General features: G+C 41.4%; 1 protein-coding gene across 14 annotated transcripts in view; it reads right to left on the bottom strand.

Moving 5' to 3' along the window:
- MYPN (myopalladin) overlaps nucleotides 1–17,082 on the bottom strand; it is a 346,898-nt gene that overhangs the window by 18,609 nt on the left and 311,207 nt on the right. For all 14 annotated transcript variants that reach the window (XR_008846301.1, XR_008846300.1, XM_056530264.1 and 11 more), the window contains 5 exons: nucleotides 8,159–8,513; nucleotides 5,722–6,231; nucleotides 1,248–1,392; nucleotides 871–1,092; nucleotides 7–156 (listed from right to left, as the gene is read on the bottom strand). Coding sequence is in view for 12 of the 14 variants with exons in the window: in XM_056530264.1 (XP_056386239.1) it covers nucleotides 7–156; nucleotides 871–1,092; nucleotides 1,248–1,392; nucleotides 5,722–6,231; nucleotides 8,159–8,513 (1,382 nt within the window). In the remaining 2 variants the exon portion in view is untranslated. The remainder of the gene's footprint in view (nucleotides 1–6; nucleotides 157–870; nucleotides 1,093–1,247; nucleotides 1,393–5,721; nucleotides 6,232–8,158; nucleotides 8,514–17,082) is intronic.

Genomic DNA, 17,082 nt, shown 5'->3' with positions numbered 1-17,082 from the left:
TAGTACCTGTGGATTTGCAGCCATGATTGTATAGTTTCCATCATCATCATTGGTAGCAGATTCAATATGTAATAAGCATGTTCCATCTGCTTCTCTTTTCATCTTACAGTGCTCATTCTTCTTTGAAATCTGCTTTCCGTCTTTAAACCAATAAACCTAAAACATAGAGTTAATGACAGGTCTTAGGGACCATGAGTAAATTCAGCGCTGCCTGAAATAGGTTTTTTTTGCCACCAAAATTAACCTCTGCATTTCAAAGTCCCATTGACTAATGAAAAAAACAGAAAAGGAGCGCTCCATAGTGTAATATTACCAAATCAAAGTAAGACACTAGATGATAGTAGCGCTTACCAGAACAAGTTGTGCGTGGGCCAGCACAACTTGGGTGAAGGTATGTAACAATGGTCACATGCGCGAAACGTGTTGCATACTGGGAATAAATGTTTCACTGTCTCCACGTTGTCTGGTCCTTCAGCGCCTGAAGTCCACTTTCCTTGGAGGTTTTTGTCTTGCCATTGACTAATGGGCTTTTCCAGGTGGATTACGTTGAAAGAAAATTTCACAGTGTGTACAGTACAACAGAATCCCATTGAAAAAAATAAGGCCATGTTCACACGTCGGAATTTCCGTGCGGAATTCTGCACTGGAATTCTGCACTGAGATTCTGCTGCAGCAGAATCTCGTTGAATTCAATGGAATTCTGCTGCGCTGTGCACATGGTGGAATTTCCACGCCAGATTTTTCTGGCACGGAAATTCCGATTTTCGTGATCCTGTCCATTCTTTCTGCAGACTCCACACTGAATGCATATGTTTATATACAGTTGACTTGAACATATTTAATGTTACTTTATGAAACAAAATGACAAACCTTAGGTATGGGTATTCCAACAACTTTACATGTAAATGTTACTGATGCACCTTCTACAGCTCGGAAATGTTTGAGTCTACGGTCAAATATTGGAGCAATACACTTTCCTGTGGGGATTTCGTCATGTTGAACTTCATCATCAGATTCATCAACAGGGGTACGCTCCAAACGAAACTCAATCTCATTCATTAACCTCTGCTCAAAACTGGATATCTTGTATTCCTGCATGTGCGACAATGTTAATCAATACAGTTAAAACTAATCTAGTGAGAATCACATTTATAAGAACTGTAATTATTATTTCAAGTTTCAGGCATCAGTAGCTTATGAAAGCTGAATATAAATACTGTAAGATATATCTCACATATGCCACATACCTGCTGCCGCAGAACAGGTATATCATCTCTCAGCGTTAGCTTTCTTTCTAATTCTCGTACAACTTGACCCTTGTTTTCTCGAATTTGATCCTGTGAACTAAACCACACTGACTTTGAATTTTTCTTTGGTGTCCCAGGAAAAGGTCTGGAAGGAAGATGGTATACATTGTAGTGTGAAGTGTCTGTGAAACCAATGAATGAGGGTACAAACTTGGCTAGGGATCAGTTTAGATAAAGGCATACTGACATTTATCAAACCAAAGCAGCATATCATTCAGGAGCTGTAGTCTGTTATCTAAAAGACCCTTATAGTATATTCATGACAATGCTTGGAATTACTTCCTCAGAAATGATAATTTTTAGAGACATACCCCAAAAGACTTGCAGCTGTAATTGCAGTGTTAGATGTCAACTTTTTGTTCTCATTATTGCTTTACAATAAAAGGTATTTTACATGTTGTGTTGATCAAATGGTAACAATCTATTTTAATCTACTTGAATTCCAATTTGTAACAGCAGCAGTGCTGTATATAGATTAGAGTACACTAAAACATTTAGACCTAGACTGTGGCAACGAGAAGTTTTAGTTAAGTAGCTTCTCCATTCAAGTCTAAGGTACTGACAGCTGGGGGAAACAGGAGATTGGCAAGGTCATAGTTTAAGCCCTTGTGCATGGGGTCAATCTGGGCCCCTCACCGCTTGTCCCCATCCAACCTTATAACCAATAGCATGTCCCCATCTAACCATGCCTCCCCCCAGCATGTCCTCATCCACCCTTACCATCTGTGTGCCATCAGCATGTCCCCATGCATCCATACTGTGCCCCCCAGCATGTCCCCATTCATACTGTGCCCCCCTCCTAAGCATGCCTCCATCTTTCCAGTGTCCCCATTCAGCATGTCCCCACCCATTCAGTGCCCCCCAGCATGTCCCGATCCTGTGCCCCCCTTAGCATGTCCCCATCCAGTTTGCCCCCCTCAGCATGTCCCTATGATTCTGTTCTATTTATTTCTCTATTGTTCTTTTGGCCGTGTTTGTTATCTATTGGCCAATTCTGTTTTGTGAAAAAAAAATCTTGAACCTATCCAATGTCCCCATCAGCATGGCCATCTAGGAGAGATTGAGTACTGATACTTTTTTTAAGTACTCGCTGACACCAATTACCGATACTTTTTTAAATTTCATGTGAGTTATTTTTTTATTTTTATTTTTTATGGGAAAAAGGGGGGTGTTTGCAGTTTTTACTAGAGGAAAGGCTTTTTGTCATATAAAAAAAAACATAATTTTATTTTGTTTAAACTTTTTGACTCCCAACAGGGCATTGTGTCCTGACATATAGTCTTTACAGGAGACTGGAAAAGCTGGATGACCGGGAGAAGGTAGCCCCCCTATACTGAAACACAAAAACCCTTATACTCACCTCCTGCATCCTTCGTCCTGTGCTCTGGTTCAGGCCTGAAGCTGCGGCCTACATCGGGAGTGCTCGCTGGCCGGGGGTTCTAGAACAAGCAGCTAGCGAGCGGATTAGAGAGTGGGCGGCTTGGACAGCCGTCCGAACTGGCAACTTTATAACCCCATAAAGATACAGTGATTTTTCATTAATTGCCCTTTTTTTTTTGTTCTCCTCCCCTTGTAATATTCCTAACATTTTCATTTGTGGGGCAAAAAAAGCCATTTTGTACATTTGGTGGCTTTTGTTTCAATGCAGTGCATTTTTTGGTACAAATTACACATCAGGGATCAAGTCCTGGAAAAAAAAAGTGTGGGAACTCATCCAAGATTTCCACTCAAGGGCTGGTCCTTCAGGACTCCTGCTAACGGTGTTCCTGCTGTGAACTCAGTTCCCATGAGTTCCTGCAGGACTTGAGCCCTGTTACACATTATCTTTATTCTGTAGGTCCATACGATTACAAGGATACCCAAATTATATAGGTTTTATTTTATTTTACTACTTAAAAAATAAAAAAAAATTGTTGCTTTACAATAAAAGGTATTTTACATGTTGTGTTGATCAAATGGTAACAATCTATTTTAATCTACTTGAATTCCAATTTGTAACAGCAGCAGTGCTGTATATAGATTAGAGTACACTAAAACATTTAGACCTAGACTGTGGCAACGAGAAGTTTTAGTTAAGTAGCTTCTCCATTCAAGTCTAAGGTACTGACAGCTGGGGGAAACAGGAGATTGGCAAGGTCATAGTTTAAGCCCTTGTGCATGGGGTCAATCTGGGCCCCTCACCGCTTGTCCCCATCCAACCTTATAACCAATAGCATGTCCCCATCTAACCATGCCTCCCCCCAGCATGTCCTTATCCACCCTTACCATCTGTGTGCCATCAGCATGTCCCCATGCATCCATACTGTGCCCCCCAGCATGTCCCCATTCATACTGTGCCCCCCTCCTAAGCATGCCTCCATCTTTCCAGTGTCCCCATTCAGCATGTCCCCACCCATTCAGTGCCCCCCAGCATGTCCCGATCCTGTGCCCCCCTTAGCATGTCCCCATCCAGTTTGCCCCCCTCAGCATGTCCCTATGATTCTGTTCTATTTATTTCTCTATTGTTCTTTTGGCCGTGTTTGTTATCTATTGGCCAATTCTGTTTTGTGAAAAAAAAATCTTGAACCTATCCAATGTCCCCATCAGCATGGCCATCTAGGAGAGATTGAGTACTGATACTTTTTTTAAGTACTCGCTGACACCAATTACCGATACTTTTTTAAATTTCATGTGAGTTATTTTTTTATTTTTATTTTTTATGGGAAAAAGGGGGGTGTTTGCAGTTTTTACTAGAGGAAAGGCTTTTTGTCATATAAAAAAAAACATAATTTTATTTTGTTTAAACTTTTTGACTCCCAACAGGGCATTGTGTCCTGACATATAGTCTTTACAGGAGACTGGAAAAGCTGGATGACCGGGAGAAGGTAGCCCCCCTATACTGAAACACAAAAACCCTTATACTCACCTCCTGCATCCTTCGTCCTGTGCTCTGGTTCAGGCCTGAAGCTGCGGCCTACATCGGGAGTGCTCGCTGGCCGGGGGTTCTAGAACAAGCAGCTAGCGAGCGGATTAGAGAGTGGGCGGCTTGGACAGCCGTCCGAACTGGCAACTTTATAACCCCATAAAGATACAGTGATTTTTCATTAATTGCCCTTTTTTTTTTGTTCTCCTCCCCTTGTAATATTCCTAACGTTTTCATTTGTGGGGCAAAAAAAGCCATTTTGTACATTTGGTGGCTTTTGTTTCAATGCAGTGCATTTTTTGGTACAAATTACACATCAGGGATCAAGTCCTGGAAAAAAAAAGTGTGGGAACTCATCCAAGATTTCCACTCAAGGGCTGGTCCTTCAGGACTCCTGCTAACGGTGTTCCTGCTGTGAACTCAGTTCCCATGAGTTCCTGCAGGACTTGAGCCCTGTTACACATTATCTTTATTCTGTAGGTCCATACGATTACAAGGATACCCAAATTATATAGGTTTTATTTTATTTTACTACTTAAAAAATAAAAAAAAATTGTACAAAAATTTGAATGCTTAAAATTGTCCTCTTCTGACCTCTATAACTCTATAACTTTTTTTATTTTTCTGTAAACAGGGATGTATGAGGGTTCATTTTTTGTGATCTGTAGTTTTTATAGGTGCTATTTTTGTTTTAATGGGACTTTTTTGATCGCTTTTTATTACTTGTTTATGGTATATGAAGTGACCAAAAATACACAATTCTGGACTTTAGACTATTGACTGTGTTAATTAAAGTTATATTTTAATAGTTCAAAAATTTACACATGTGGCGATAACACATATGTTTATGTTTATTTTTGTTAACATTATTTTATTTGGAAAAGGGGAAAAGGGTGTGATTCAAACGTTTATTAGGGAAAGGGTTAATTTCACTATTTTTTTGTCCCCCTAGGAGGCTATTACATGAAATCTGTAGATTGCATACACTAATCAATGCTCTGCCATACCCTGCCATGGCTGGCTGCAATATAGCAGCGACGCTCAGATGGCACAGAGCACGGTAAGAGACCTCTGGCCATCGTCTCAGCTGATCGGGACACCGCGATTTGACCACGGTGATCCTGATCAGCATCCCTGAGCTAACCAGCAGTTAATTTCAGGACTTTTAGATGCTGTGATCAACTTTGATCATGGTGTCTAAAGGGTTAATGCAGGCATCACCGCAATCGGTGATGTTCGGCATTAGGCTCAGGTCCGGCTTTGATGCGTGCTCAGCTGCTGAGCATGCTGCATAGTTCGATAGCGTGCACAGGGCACCTCCGTAATACCTGTCGGCGGGGTACCCGCTGGAATTGTTTCAATAATCTACTGAGGCTTGTAACTGTAAGCAATGAGAATTCAGCATAGACATGACACTTTAAAACACCACATGTTAATAGTATATTTTTGGACATGGTAAACCTAACTTGGGAAATACTTTTAATAGTCCAAAATGTAAATGTAGTTACTTACGAGACAACACTCCTTGGTAGTCCCATTGAATTTGTTACTGTAGGGGTAGATGGTAGTGAAGGAAGAACTGAACTAAGAAATGCAACAGGATTCTGAATCCGTGGTGGAGAAACTGGAGATGCTGGTACAGTTTGTGCTTGGAATTGGTTCCAGCTGGGCTGTACAGTAGGTGCAGAAGGTAATATGGATTCATTCACACTGTACTGAGGTTGGACAGTGGAGGATGAAGGCGATGAAACAAAGGAAATATTGGAAGTACTTTGTGTGTTTAATGCCCATGGTCTTGTCTGGGAAACAGTGTTAGCTGTAGAAACTGGATATGTATTTACTGAATCAGAACTTGGCAGGAACTGTTGTGGGCGAGAAAACATATAAGGTTGGGCAGAAGTGGATGAATTTTGCATGGCTGGGCTTGAAAGAACATCTCTTGCCATCATGGTAGGAGTTGATGGTGGGACTTGCTGCTCGTTCATTACTTGGTTATGAAGCTGTTGTAGTTTCAAGGCATCTCTGCATACAGAATACAAATGTGATTATGGCTTCTTGTGCTACCAAAAATATAGAGAATGTAAGTGACAACCACTTTCCCATGCCAGAAACATGCTGAGAGAAGAAAATGCACAGAACAAAGCATCTTCCAGAATAAAATAAAGAAATCAATCGATCAATAAATACATGACCAAATGAACAAATATTTAGTTTGCTATTGAATATAAAGATACTTATTTACTATTAAACAATTTTAAAAACATCTACACCATATTTTGGATGTCATAGGTATTGAGAACATCTGTTGAGTGCTTTCTAAATGCACTGTATAATTGTTAAGAAAAAAACTGTACCTTCTTACAGTCCTTCAAACTTTTGAAATTGAAATAGTTAAAGGTGTTACTGTCATTAAAAATACCTTTTGATATGTCAATCAGAAATGTGAAAAAAGTGCCTCACTTATGAGACCCACTTCCATTGTGAGTTATTAGCTAGGAAAGCAGGCAACTTTGCTCTCTGCTTCCCGGCCTTCCATGAGATCTGTCCATTTCTCTGCATAAAAGCTTATGCAGAGAAATGTAAGGATCTCTAGGCTGGCCGTGATGAGGAGTGCAATGCCGCCCACTTCCCCGGCTAATAACTCAGGATGTCTGATCACCATGTCAAAGTTGTTTTTAATGACAGTAATGCTGTCACATAGGATTGACTTGTTGAGCTGCACACACAGTGCATTAGGGCTTAGACTATTTCACCTTCAAAAGTTTAAAAGAGATAGTTTTTATATAAATACATACACAGTGCATTTAAAATGTTTTCAGACTCTCACTTTTTTCAAATTTTTTCATGTTGCTTATGCGGAAATAAAACAAAAATTCAAGTTTTCCCCACTATTCTGCACTCAATACTCTATAATGACAAAGTGAAAACAGAATGTTAGAAATCGTTGCAAATTTATTGAAAATGAAAAACTGAGCCTGGTTCCTCCAGATATAATGCTTAGAATTGGGGACAAAAAGTTTCATCTTGCTTTCATCAGAATAGAGAATATTGTTTCTCACAGTCTGAGAATCCTTAAGGTGCTTTTATTTTTTATTTTTTGCAAACTACAGGTGGATTTCGTGAGTCTTTTACTGAGCAAAGGCTTCTTTTTAGCCACTATGCCATAAAAAACAGATTGGTAGAGTGCTGCAATGATAGTTGACCTTTTGGAAGTTTCTCCCATCTTCACACAGGATCTTTGAAGCTCTACCAGAGTGACCATTGTGTTCTTTGTCACCTCTCTTACCAGGGCCATTCTCCCCTGATTACTTATTTTTTGGGCCAGCCAGTCCTAGGAAGAGTCTTGGTTGTTCCAAACTTCTTTTCATGTAAGAATTATGGAGGCACTGTGCTCTTGTGCTCTTCTTTCCAAATCATGTAAAATCATGTGCCACGTTACCACAGATGACTCCGGTCAAGGTGTTGAAACATCTCCAAGATGATGAAGAGAAATAGGAGGCCCCCAGAGATAAATTTCAAGTGTCATAGTAATACTATGGGTCTGAATACTTAGGTCAATGCAAATTTAATTTTTTATTTTTAATAAATTAGCAAACAGCAAACATTTCTTAAATGTTATATTTACATTCTTCTTATGGGATACTGAGTGCAGAATATAACACAAACATACAGCTATAGGTATCATATAGTTACATACTGTAGATACATACAGCAACTTGATTAACATTTACACATCATACCTCTTAAGTTCCTCAAATTCAGATGTGAAATAAAATAAAATGATGGAAACCTCATCTACTACTCTTTCAGTAAAATCATATTTTCTCACATTCCTTCTGATCTTCTGCTCAATTGATTTAATAAAAAATGAAATAGAAATCTATTCCATGACATGTATATCTATATCTTAAACAAAGTATGGAGAAAACACATTAGAAATCCTACTTACAGTTTTGGCTTTGCAAATACTGGTGGAGGCTCTTTCATAGATGCAGATAATAAGTATGATTGACCATTTAACATATCCTGGTTATTAGATCCATAGTTTCTTCCTTCCAGGATACCTTCTTCTGATGATGATTCACTTCCTTTGTCATCATCTGGCAAGTTGAAATGAACTCTCAGGCCAATTTTAGAGCTTGGTCTTGGCTCATTATGGTTCACTAAAACCCCTTCTAGTTTAGGCTTTGCAGGTGGTTCCACTAATATTGGTGGCGGTGTAGAGGGTAAAGGTTCCCTTTTAAAGGCCTCTATATTGATTGTGCTTATGGTTAAGGGAGGTTGAGAAGGATTTTCTTGGGAGCCTAGGAGAACAAGAAAAAATATCATTTTGTCACAAAAGTAGCATTATATTCTCTTATAATGCAATAGAGGGGGAACATTTTAAAATAATTACAACTTTTAGTAAAAGTTGGATGTTTTTGCTGTCTTAGTTATACATTTATTGTTTAACCACTTAAGGACACAGCCCATTTTCACCTCTAGGACGCAGCCCTTTTTTGCACATCTGACCACTGTCACTTTAAACATTAATAACTCTGGAATGCTTTTACTTATCAATCTGATTCCAAGATTGTTTTTTCGTGACATATTCTACTTTAACATAGTGGTAAATTTTTGTGGTAACTTGCATCCTTTCTTGGTGAAAAATCCCAAAATTTGATGAAAAAATTGAAAATTTTGCATTTTTCTAACTTTGAAGCTCTCTGTTTGTAAGGAAAATGGATATTCCAAATATTATTTTTTTTGGATTCACATATACAATATGTCTACTTTATATTTTCATCATAAAATTGACAAGTGTTTACTTTTGGAAGACACCAGAGGGCTTCAAAGTTCAGCAGCAATTTTACAATTTTTCACAAAATTTTCAAACTCGCTATTTTTCATGGACCAGTTCAGGTTTGAAGTGGATTTGAAGGGTCTTCATATTAGAAATACCCCATAAATGACCCCATTACAAAAACTGCACCCCCCAAAGTATTCAAAATGACATTCAGTAAGTGTTTTAACCCTTTAGGTGTTTCACAGGAAAAGCAGCAAAGTGAAGGAGAAAATTCAAAATCTTCATTTTTTACACTTGCATGTTCTTGTAGACCCAATTTTTGAATTTTTACAAGGGGTAAAAGGATAAAATTTATACTTGAATTTGTAGCCCAATTTCTCTCGAGTAAGCACATATCTCATATGTCTATGTAAATTGTTCGGCGGGCGCAGTAGAGGGCTCAGAAGCGAAGGAGCGACAAGGGGATTTTGGAGAGTACGTTTTTCTGAAATGGTTTTTTGGGGGCATGTTGCATTTAGGAAGCCCCTATGGTGCCAAAAGAGCAAATAAAAAAAACATGGCATACCATTTTGGAAACTAGACCCCTTGAGGAACGTAAAAAGGAATTAAGTGAGCCTTAATACCCCACAGGTGTTTCATGACTTTTGCATATGTAAAAAAAAAAAAAAAATTTCACTAAAATGTGTGTTTCCCCCCAAATTTCACATTTTTGCAAGGGTTAATAGCAGAAAATACCCCCCAAAATTTGTAACCCCATCTCTTCTGAGTATGGAGGTACCCCATAAGTTGACCTGAAGTGCATTACGAGCGAACTACAATGCTCAGAAGAGAAGGAGTCATATTTGGCTTTTTGAGAGCAAATTTTGCTCGGGGGGCATGTCGCATTTAGGAAGCCCCTATGGTGCCAGGACAGCAAAAAAAAACGACATGGCATACCATTTTGGAAACTAGACCCCTTGAGGAACGTAACAAGGGATAAAGTGAACCTTAATACCCCACAGGTGTTTCACGACTTTTGCATATGTAAAAAAAAAGATTTTTTTTTTACCAAAAATGCTTGGTTTAGCAAAAATTTTACATTTTTAAAAAAGGTAATAGCAGAAAATACCCCCCAACATTTGAAGCCCAATTTCTCCCGATTCAGAAGACACCCAATATGGGGATGAAAAGTGCTCTGCTGGCGCACTACAGGTCTCAGAAGAGGAGTCACATTTGGCTTTTTGGAAGAAAATTTTGCTCTGGGGGCATGCCGCATTTAGGAAGCACCTATGGTGCCAGGACAGAAAAAAAAAACACATGGCATACCATTTTGGAAACTAGACCCCTTGGGGAACGTAACAAGGGGTAAAGTGAACCTTAATACCCCACAGGTGTTTCACGACTTTTGCATATGTAAAAAAATATATATATTTTTTACACTAAAATGCTTGTTTTCCCCCAAATTTTACATTTTTACAAGGGATAATAGCAGAAAATACCCCCCAAAATTTGTAACCCCATCTCTTCTGAGTATGGAAATACCCAATAAGTGGACGTGAAGTGCACTGGGGGCGAACTACAATGCTCAGAAGAGAAGGAGCATCATTGAGCTTTTGGAGAGAGAATTTGGCCATGTGCATTTCCAAAGCCCCCCGTGGTGCCAGAACAGTGGACCCCCCACATGTGACCCCATTTTTAAAACTACACCCCTCACGGAAGGTAATAAGGGGTGCAGGGAGAATTTACACCCCACTGGCATTTGACGGATCTTTGGAACAGTGGGCTGTGCAAATAAAAAATTTTATTTTTCATTTTCACAGACCCCTGTTTCAAAGATCTGTCAGACACCTGTGGGGCGTAAATGCTCACTGTACCCCTTGTTACATTCCGTGAGGGGTGTAGTTTCCAAAATGGGGTCACATGTGGGTATTTATTGTTTTGCACTTATGTCAGAACCGCTGTAAAATCAGCCACCCCTGTGCAAATCACCAATTTAGACCTCAAATTTACATGGTGCACTCTCCCTTCTGAGCCTTGTTGTGCGCCCCCAGAACACTTTGCGCCCACATATGGGGTATCTCCGTCCTCAGGAGAAATTGCGTTACAAATTTTGGAGGCTTTTTTTCTTTTACCGCTTGTGAAATTTTAAAGTATGGGGCAACACCAGTATGTTAGTGTACAAAAATTTACACCCCACTGGCATTTGACGGATCTTTGGAACAGTGGGCTGTGCAAATAAAAAATTTTATTTTTCATTTTCACAGACCCCTGTTTCAAAGATCTGTCAGACACCTGTGGGGCGTAAATGCTCACTGTACCCCTTGTTACATTCCGTGAGGGGTGTAGTTTCCAAAATGGGGTCACATGTGGGTATTTATTGTTTTGCACTTATGTCAGAACCGCTGTAAAATCAGCCACCCCTGTGCAAATCACCAATTTAGACCTCAAATTTACATGGTGCACTCTCCCTTCTGAGCCTTGTTGTGCGCCCCCAGAACACTTTGCGCCCACATATGGGGTATCTCCGTCCTCAGGAGAAATTGCGTTACAAATTTTGGAGGCTTTTTTTCTTTTACCGCTTGTGAAATTTTAAAGTATGGGGCAACACCAGTATGTTAGTGTACAAAAATATTTTTTTTTTTTACACTAACATGCTGGTGTAGACCCCAACTTTACCTTTTCATAAGGGGTAAAAGGAGAAAAAGCCCCCCAAAATTTGTTAGGCAATTTCTCCCGAGTACGGCGATACCCCATATGTGGCCCTAAACTGTTGCCTTGAAATACGACAGGGCTCCAAAGTGAGAGCGCCATGCACATTTGAGGCCTACATTAGGGATTTGCATAGGGGTGGACATAGGGGTATTTTACACCAGTGATTCTCAAACAGGGTGCCTCCAGCTGTTGCTAAACTCCCAGCATGCTTGAACAGTCAATGGCTGTCCGGAAATGCTGGGAGTTTTTGTTTTGCAACAGCTGGAGGCTCCGTTTTGGAAACACTGCTGTAGGATACGTTTTTCATTTTTATTGGGGGGGAAGGGGTGGGGGGGGCAGTGTACGTGTGTATATGTAGTGTTTTACTCTTTATTTTATGTTAGTGTAGTGTAGTGTTTTTAGGTTACATTCACACTGACAGCGGATTACACTGAGTCTCCCTCTAGGAGTTTGAGCTGCGGCTGCTGCAGCTCAAACCTGAAGCAGGGAAATCACTGTAATCCGCTGCCAGTGTGAATGTAACCTGTACATTCACATGGGAGGGGGGGGGGTCAAAACTACAACTCCCAGCATGCACTGACAGAACGTGCATGCTGGGAGTTGTAGTTTTGCAACAGCTGGAGGCACACTGGTTGGAAAATACTGAGTTAGGTAATAGAACCTATTACCTAACTCGGTATTTCCCAACCAGTGTGCCTCCAGCTGTTGCAGAACTACAACTCTCAGCATGTACTGATTGCCAAAGGGAATGCTGGGGGATGTAGTTATGCAACAGCTGGAGGCACGCAAGTACAACTCCCAGCATGCCGAGACATTTGCTGTTCCTGAATGCTGGGAGTTGTAGTTTTGCAAGATTTAGAGGGGTTCAGGCTAGAGATCACTGACAGTGGTCTCTAAACTGTGGCCCTCCAGATGTTGCAAAACTACAAACCTCAGCATGCTAAGACAGCAAACTGCTGTCTGAGCATGCTGGGAGTTGTAGTTTTGTAATATCTGGAGGGCTACAGTTTAGAGACCACTGTCAGTGATCTCTAGCCTGAACCCCTCTAAATCTTGCAAAACTACAACTCCCAGCATGCCAACACAGCAAACAGCTGTCAAGGCATGGTGGGAGTTGTAGTTTTGCAACATCTGGAGGGCGACAGTTTAGAGACCACTCTCTAAACTGTCGCCCTGCAGATGTTGCTAGGCAACAGACTCTGGACACGCGGCGTCATACTTACCTCCACCGCCGCCGTCATCTGGAGCTCCGCCGCCGGGTAAGTGACCGCCGCTGCCGCCGCTACTACACGGTTCCCCCCGCTGTGCCCGGACACCGATGGGCGGGCATAGCGGGGGGAACCGAACTTTAACCCCCCCGCCCCCAGTCTGCTATTGGTCGGCCGTTCCGCCGATCAATAGCAGGGATAGGAGGGGTGGCAACCCTGCCACCTCACTCCTATCTCTTCAAGGGGGGTCGAGGGTGTCTTGGACACCCCCGATCCCCCTTATTTTATCGCGGCGCCGCCGTTGATGGGCAGGGGGAGAGCGCTCCCCCTGCAAACACCATAGATGCCGTGATCAGAACTGATCACGGCATCTATGGGGTTAATGCTGCCGGGACCGGCGCGATCGCGGCCCCGGCAGCTGCGGTGGGACTCCGGCTGTGATTGACAGCTGAGTCCCACCCGCGATCTCCTGCGCTGCCCGCGGCAGAGCAGGAGATCGCTTGGACGTATGCATACGTCCATTTGCGCGAACGTGTAATTCGCCTGGACGTATGCATACGTCCAATAGCGGGAAGGGGTTAAAGGAAATCTGTCATCAGAATCACCCGCACTAAACCTGTTATACAGGCTTGTAGTGCGGGTGATCCTGATTAAAACGCTCCTTACCTGGTTAAAAATGGTTCAGCGCTTCTTAAGATATCTTTATTTTTAGTTTTCTGTTATTCCCTGGCTTGGGACTCAGTGGGAGGTGTTATCATCTGGGACTCGGCCACACGTCATTCTAGCTGGGCGGAGCTGCCGCCCGGCTCATGAATATTCATGAACTTATCCTCCTGGTCTAATTCTTCTTTCTCGGTCTGGTGGGGAGGGCCGCGCATGCGCCGCGTTCCGTACACCCGGAAGCGGCGTTCTCCCCCCGGCTTCACTCAAGCTGTTGCCCTATACAAGTAAGAAGACGGGCTGCATAAGTGAAAAGCCAGGGGTGGGAGGAAGGGAGGGATGGAGGGTGTATTTATTCACAAACAGACCAAGAAAGAAGAATTAGACCAGGAGGATAAGTTAATGAATATTCATGAGCCGGGCGGCAGCTCCGCCCAGCTAGAATGACGTGTGGCCGAGTCCCAGATGATAAGACCTCCTACTGAGTCCCAAGCCATGGAATAACAGAAAACTAAAAATATAGATATCTGAAGAACCGCTGAACCATTTTAACCAGGTAAGGAGCGTTTTATTCAGGATCACCCGCACTACAAGCCTGTGTAACAGGTTTAGTGCGGGTGATTCTGATGACAGATTTCCTTTAAGCTTTTCCTCCTAACACTCACATTAACAACACACAAGCTCTCTATAAAATGTCATATCTTTAATTGCAGCTCTGGAATAATATTTTTTATTCACAGAAAGTTGACACAAAACTCAGGTGCCTCTTCCATATACGGGGGTAGCTAAAAAAAAGTGCCTGAATCTGTGGATCTGTGGCTCCACATGAAAAATTACAGTTGACGTTTTTGGAAAAGGAAATAGGTCCTCTATAAAGTGTCATCTAACCTGTCATCCAGAAATGTCAAAATTATAGTTTGCACCAAGTCTCAGTCCTGAGACCCACTGCTATCGTGAGGTTTGTTTCACTCCCCAGCTGGCCACCTGATCAGACTGAGACCTGGTGCGATCTAAACTTTTGACATGTCTAGACAACATATGAAAAGTATTTGCAAATTACAGTAACACTTAAAGTGCATATTAACCACTTAACTTTTTATTTTATTGTTTCAGACTGAGCATAGCATATTTAGAAATGTGAAAGAGTAGTGTTGCTCGTGAATATTCACAATGCGAATTTTATTCGCGAATATTGCATATTCGCGAATATAGCACTATATATTTGCAATTACGAATATTCCTTTTTTTTTTTTCACAGCACACATCACAGTGATCATCCCTCTCTGCTTCCAGCTTGTGTGGTGTAAAGAAGGCTCTAATACTTCTGTGTGAGACTGGTGTGCAAATTTCCACATATGCAAATTTTTGCTTATGCTAATTTTTGTATATGCAAATTTTCGCATATTCAAATTTTCGCTTATGTTAATTTTCCCATATGCTAATTTTCGCATATGTTAATTTTTCGCATATTACGAATACGCAAATTTAGCGAATATATGAAGAATATTCATCCATATATTCGCAAAATATCGCAAATTCGAATATGGCCTATGCTGCTCAACACTAAGAAAGAGCAGGGCATGGGATTTGTGTTCTTGAACTGCCTTAGGCAATCAGAAATAGGGTAGCAGAACCATCTTTATTATCTACTGGGGCACAAAAGGGACAAGACAGGAATTGAAGGAGGACAGGGGCATGAAGCGAAAGGTGGGAGAGGATGGCGTATAGAGGACGAGGTAAAGGAGGACCAGGGACCGGGGCACAGAGACATACTGAAGAAGAAAATAATTGATAGATGAAAGCAGGACATGATAATTTAATGGGACCAAATATTTTTATTTCCATAAAATGCACCAAGAGGGAATGATGCAGGAGGAGCAGCAACAGGGGATCTTCACTGCTTGGGAAAACTTTCCTCAGGAACATTTGGCCCTGGCTTCATTGCACTTTAAACCTCCATCAGGCTGAACTGATGAGGGAAGTTGTAGGGGAGAGCCCCTGTTATTAGTCAGTAGTTCCCTGTGTACTCACACAGCTGCCTGGGCTATGCTTGGGCAAAACAGTAATGAGGCTTTCTGTTTGCCAGAGCCCAGGCCAGTATTATCAGTAGGGAAATTGAGTTACATTGTCACAGATTCATTAACTCTTAATAATTATCAGTGCTTAAATAATCATTTTAACCCGTCCCCTTTTAGGCAATTTTTCATTTTTGCACTTTTATTTTTTCCTCCTCACCTTCTAAAAATCATAACACAAAATTTTCCACCTAAAAATCCATATGAGGGCTTGTTCTTTGTGCCAACAATTTTACTTTGTAATACCATTAATAATTTCACCACAAAATCTATGGTGAAACCAGAAAAAAAATTTTGTGGGGCAAAATTGAAAAAAAAAAGCCATTTTGTAATTTTATTGCACCTTACGGGGGCGTGGCTTGACACCGACTGAGATGACCGCACACTAAGACTGCTCCCACTCCGTTGGCCGAGAATCAGCCTCTAAACCCCTGGTGACCCTGCTAATTAGAAGGTTTGTCTTCTGTTATACACTTTATTGCTCTCCAAAACCACAGAGGACTAGGCTGTACAGTATGATGTCTTCTGGAGCCCCCCGCCTGCCTTCTCAGGGGACACCTTAACCCCTTCCTGGGCCCGTGGCGCCTACAGTGTCAGTATCTACTCCAACTTCCTGGGATGCCCTCTCAGATTCTGATCTGCCCTGCTCGGGCCTTTCTGTGCCCTCATCTGCTTTACCTGACCTTGGACAGCTCCTCTCCCAAATTCCAACTAAAGAGGACTTCCGCTCCCTCATTGCTCAAGTTAAAAATACCTGTCGGGTAGAGGGCTTGAGGGCTTGGAGGACGTTCATGATTCCACAAAGGCATATATTGCTCAGCTCCACTCTACAATTGCCTCTCAAACTGAGGTGTATAAGGGCTATAAGGGGTATAAGTATGAGGGATCATTTTTTGCGACGTGATCTGAAGTGTTTTTATCGGTACCATTTTTCTTTTGATCGGACATTTTGATCACTTTTTATTAATTTTTTAATGGTATAAAAAGTGACCAAAAATACGCTATTCTGGACTTTGGAATTTTTTTACGTGTACGTCATTGACCGTGCGGTTTTATTAACAATATATTTTTATAGTTCAGACATTTATGCACCCAGCGATACCACATATGTTTACTTTTTTACTTTATTTTTATTTCTACAGTTTTTTTTTATTAAAGTGGAAAAAGGGGGTGGTTCAAACTTTTATTAGGGAAGGGGTTAAATCACATTTATTACCTTTTTTTTACACTTCTCTTTGCAATGTTATAGCCCCCATAGGGGGCTATAACATGCAATACACTGATCACTTACACTGATTAGTGCTATGCCATAGCATAGCATTGATCAGTGTTTCTGCCGCTTTACTGCTCCTGCCTCGATCTCAGGCACAGAGCAGTCATTCGGCGATCGGACAGTGAGGAGGCAGGTAGGGATCCTCCTTGTGTTCTGCAAGCACCACTGAGCTAACCGGCA

The sequence above is a fragment of the Hyla sarda genome, chromosome 7 (genome assembly GCF_029499605.1).
Source record: "Hyla sarda isolate aHylSar1 chromosome 7, aHylSar1.hap1, whole genome shotgun sequence".
Taxonomy (NCBI): Eukaryota; Metazoa; Chordata; class Amphibia; order Anura; family Hylidae; genus Hyla; species Hyla sarda.
Note: the sequence above shows the minus strand (reverse complement) of the source record. Positions and strands in the feature narration are given on the sequence as shown.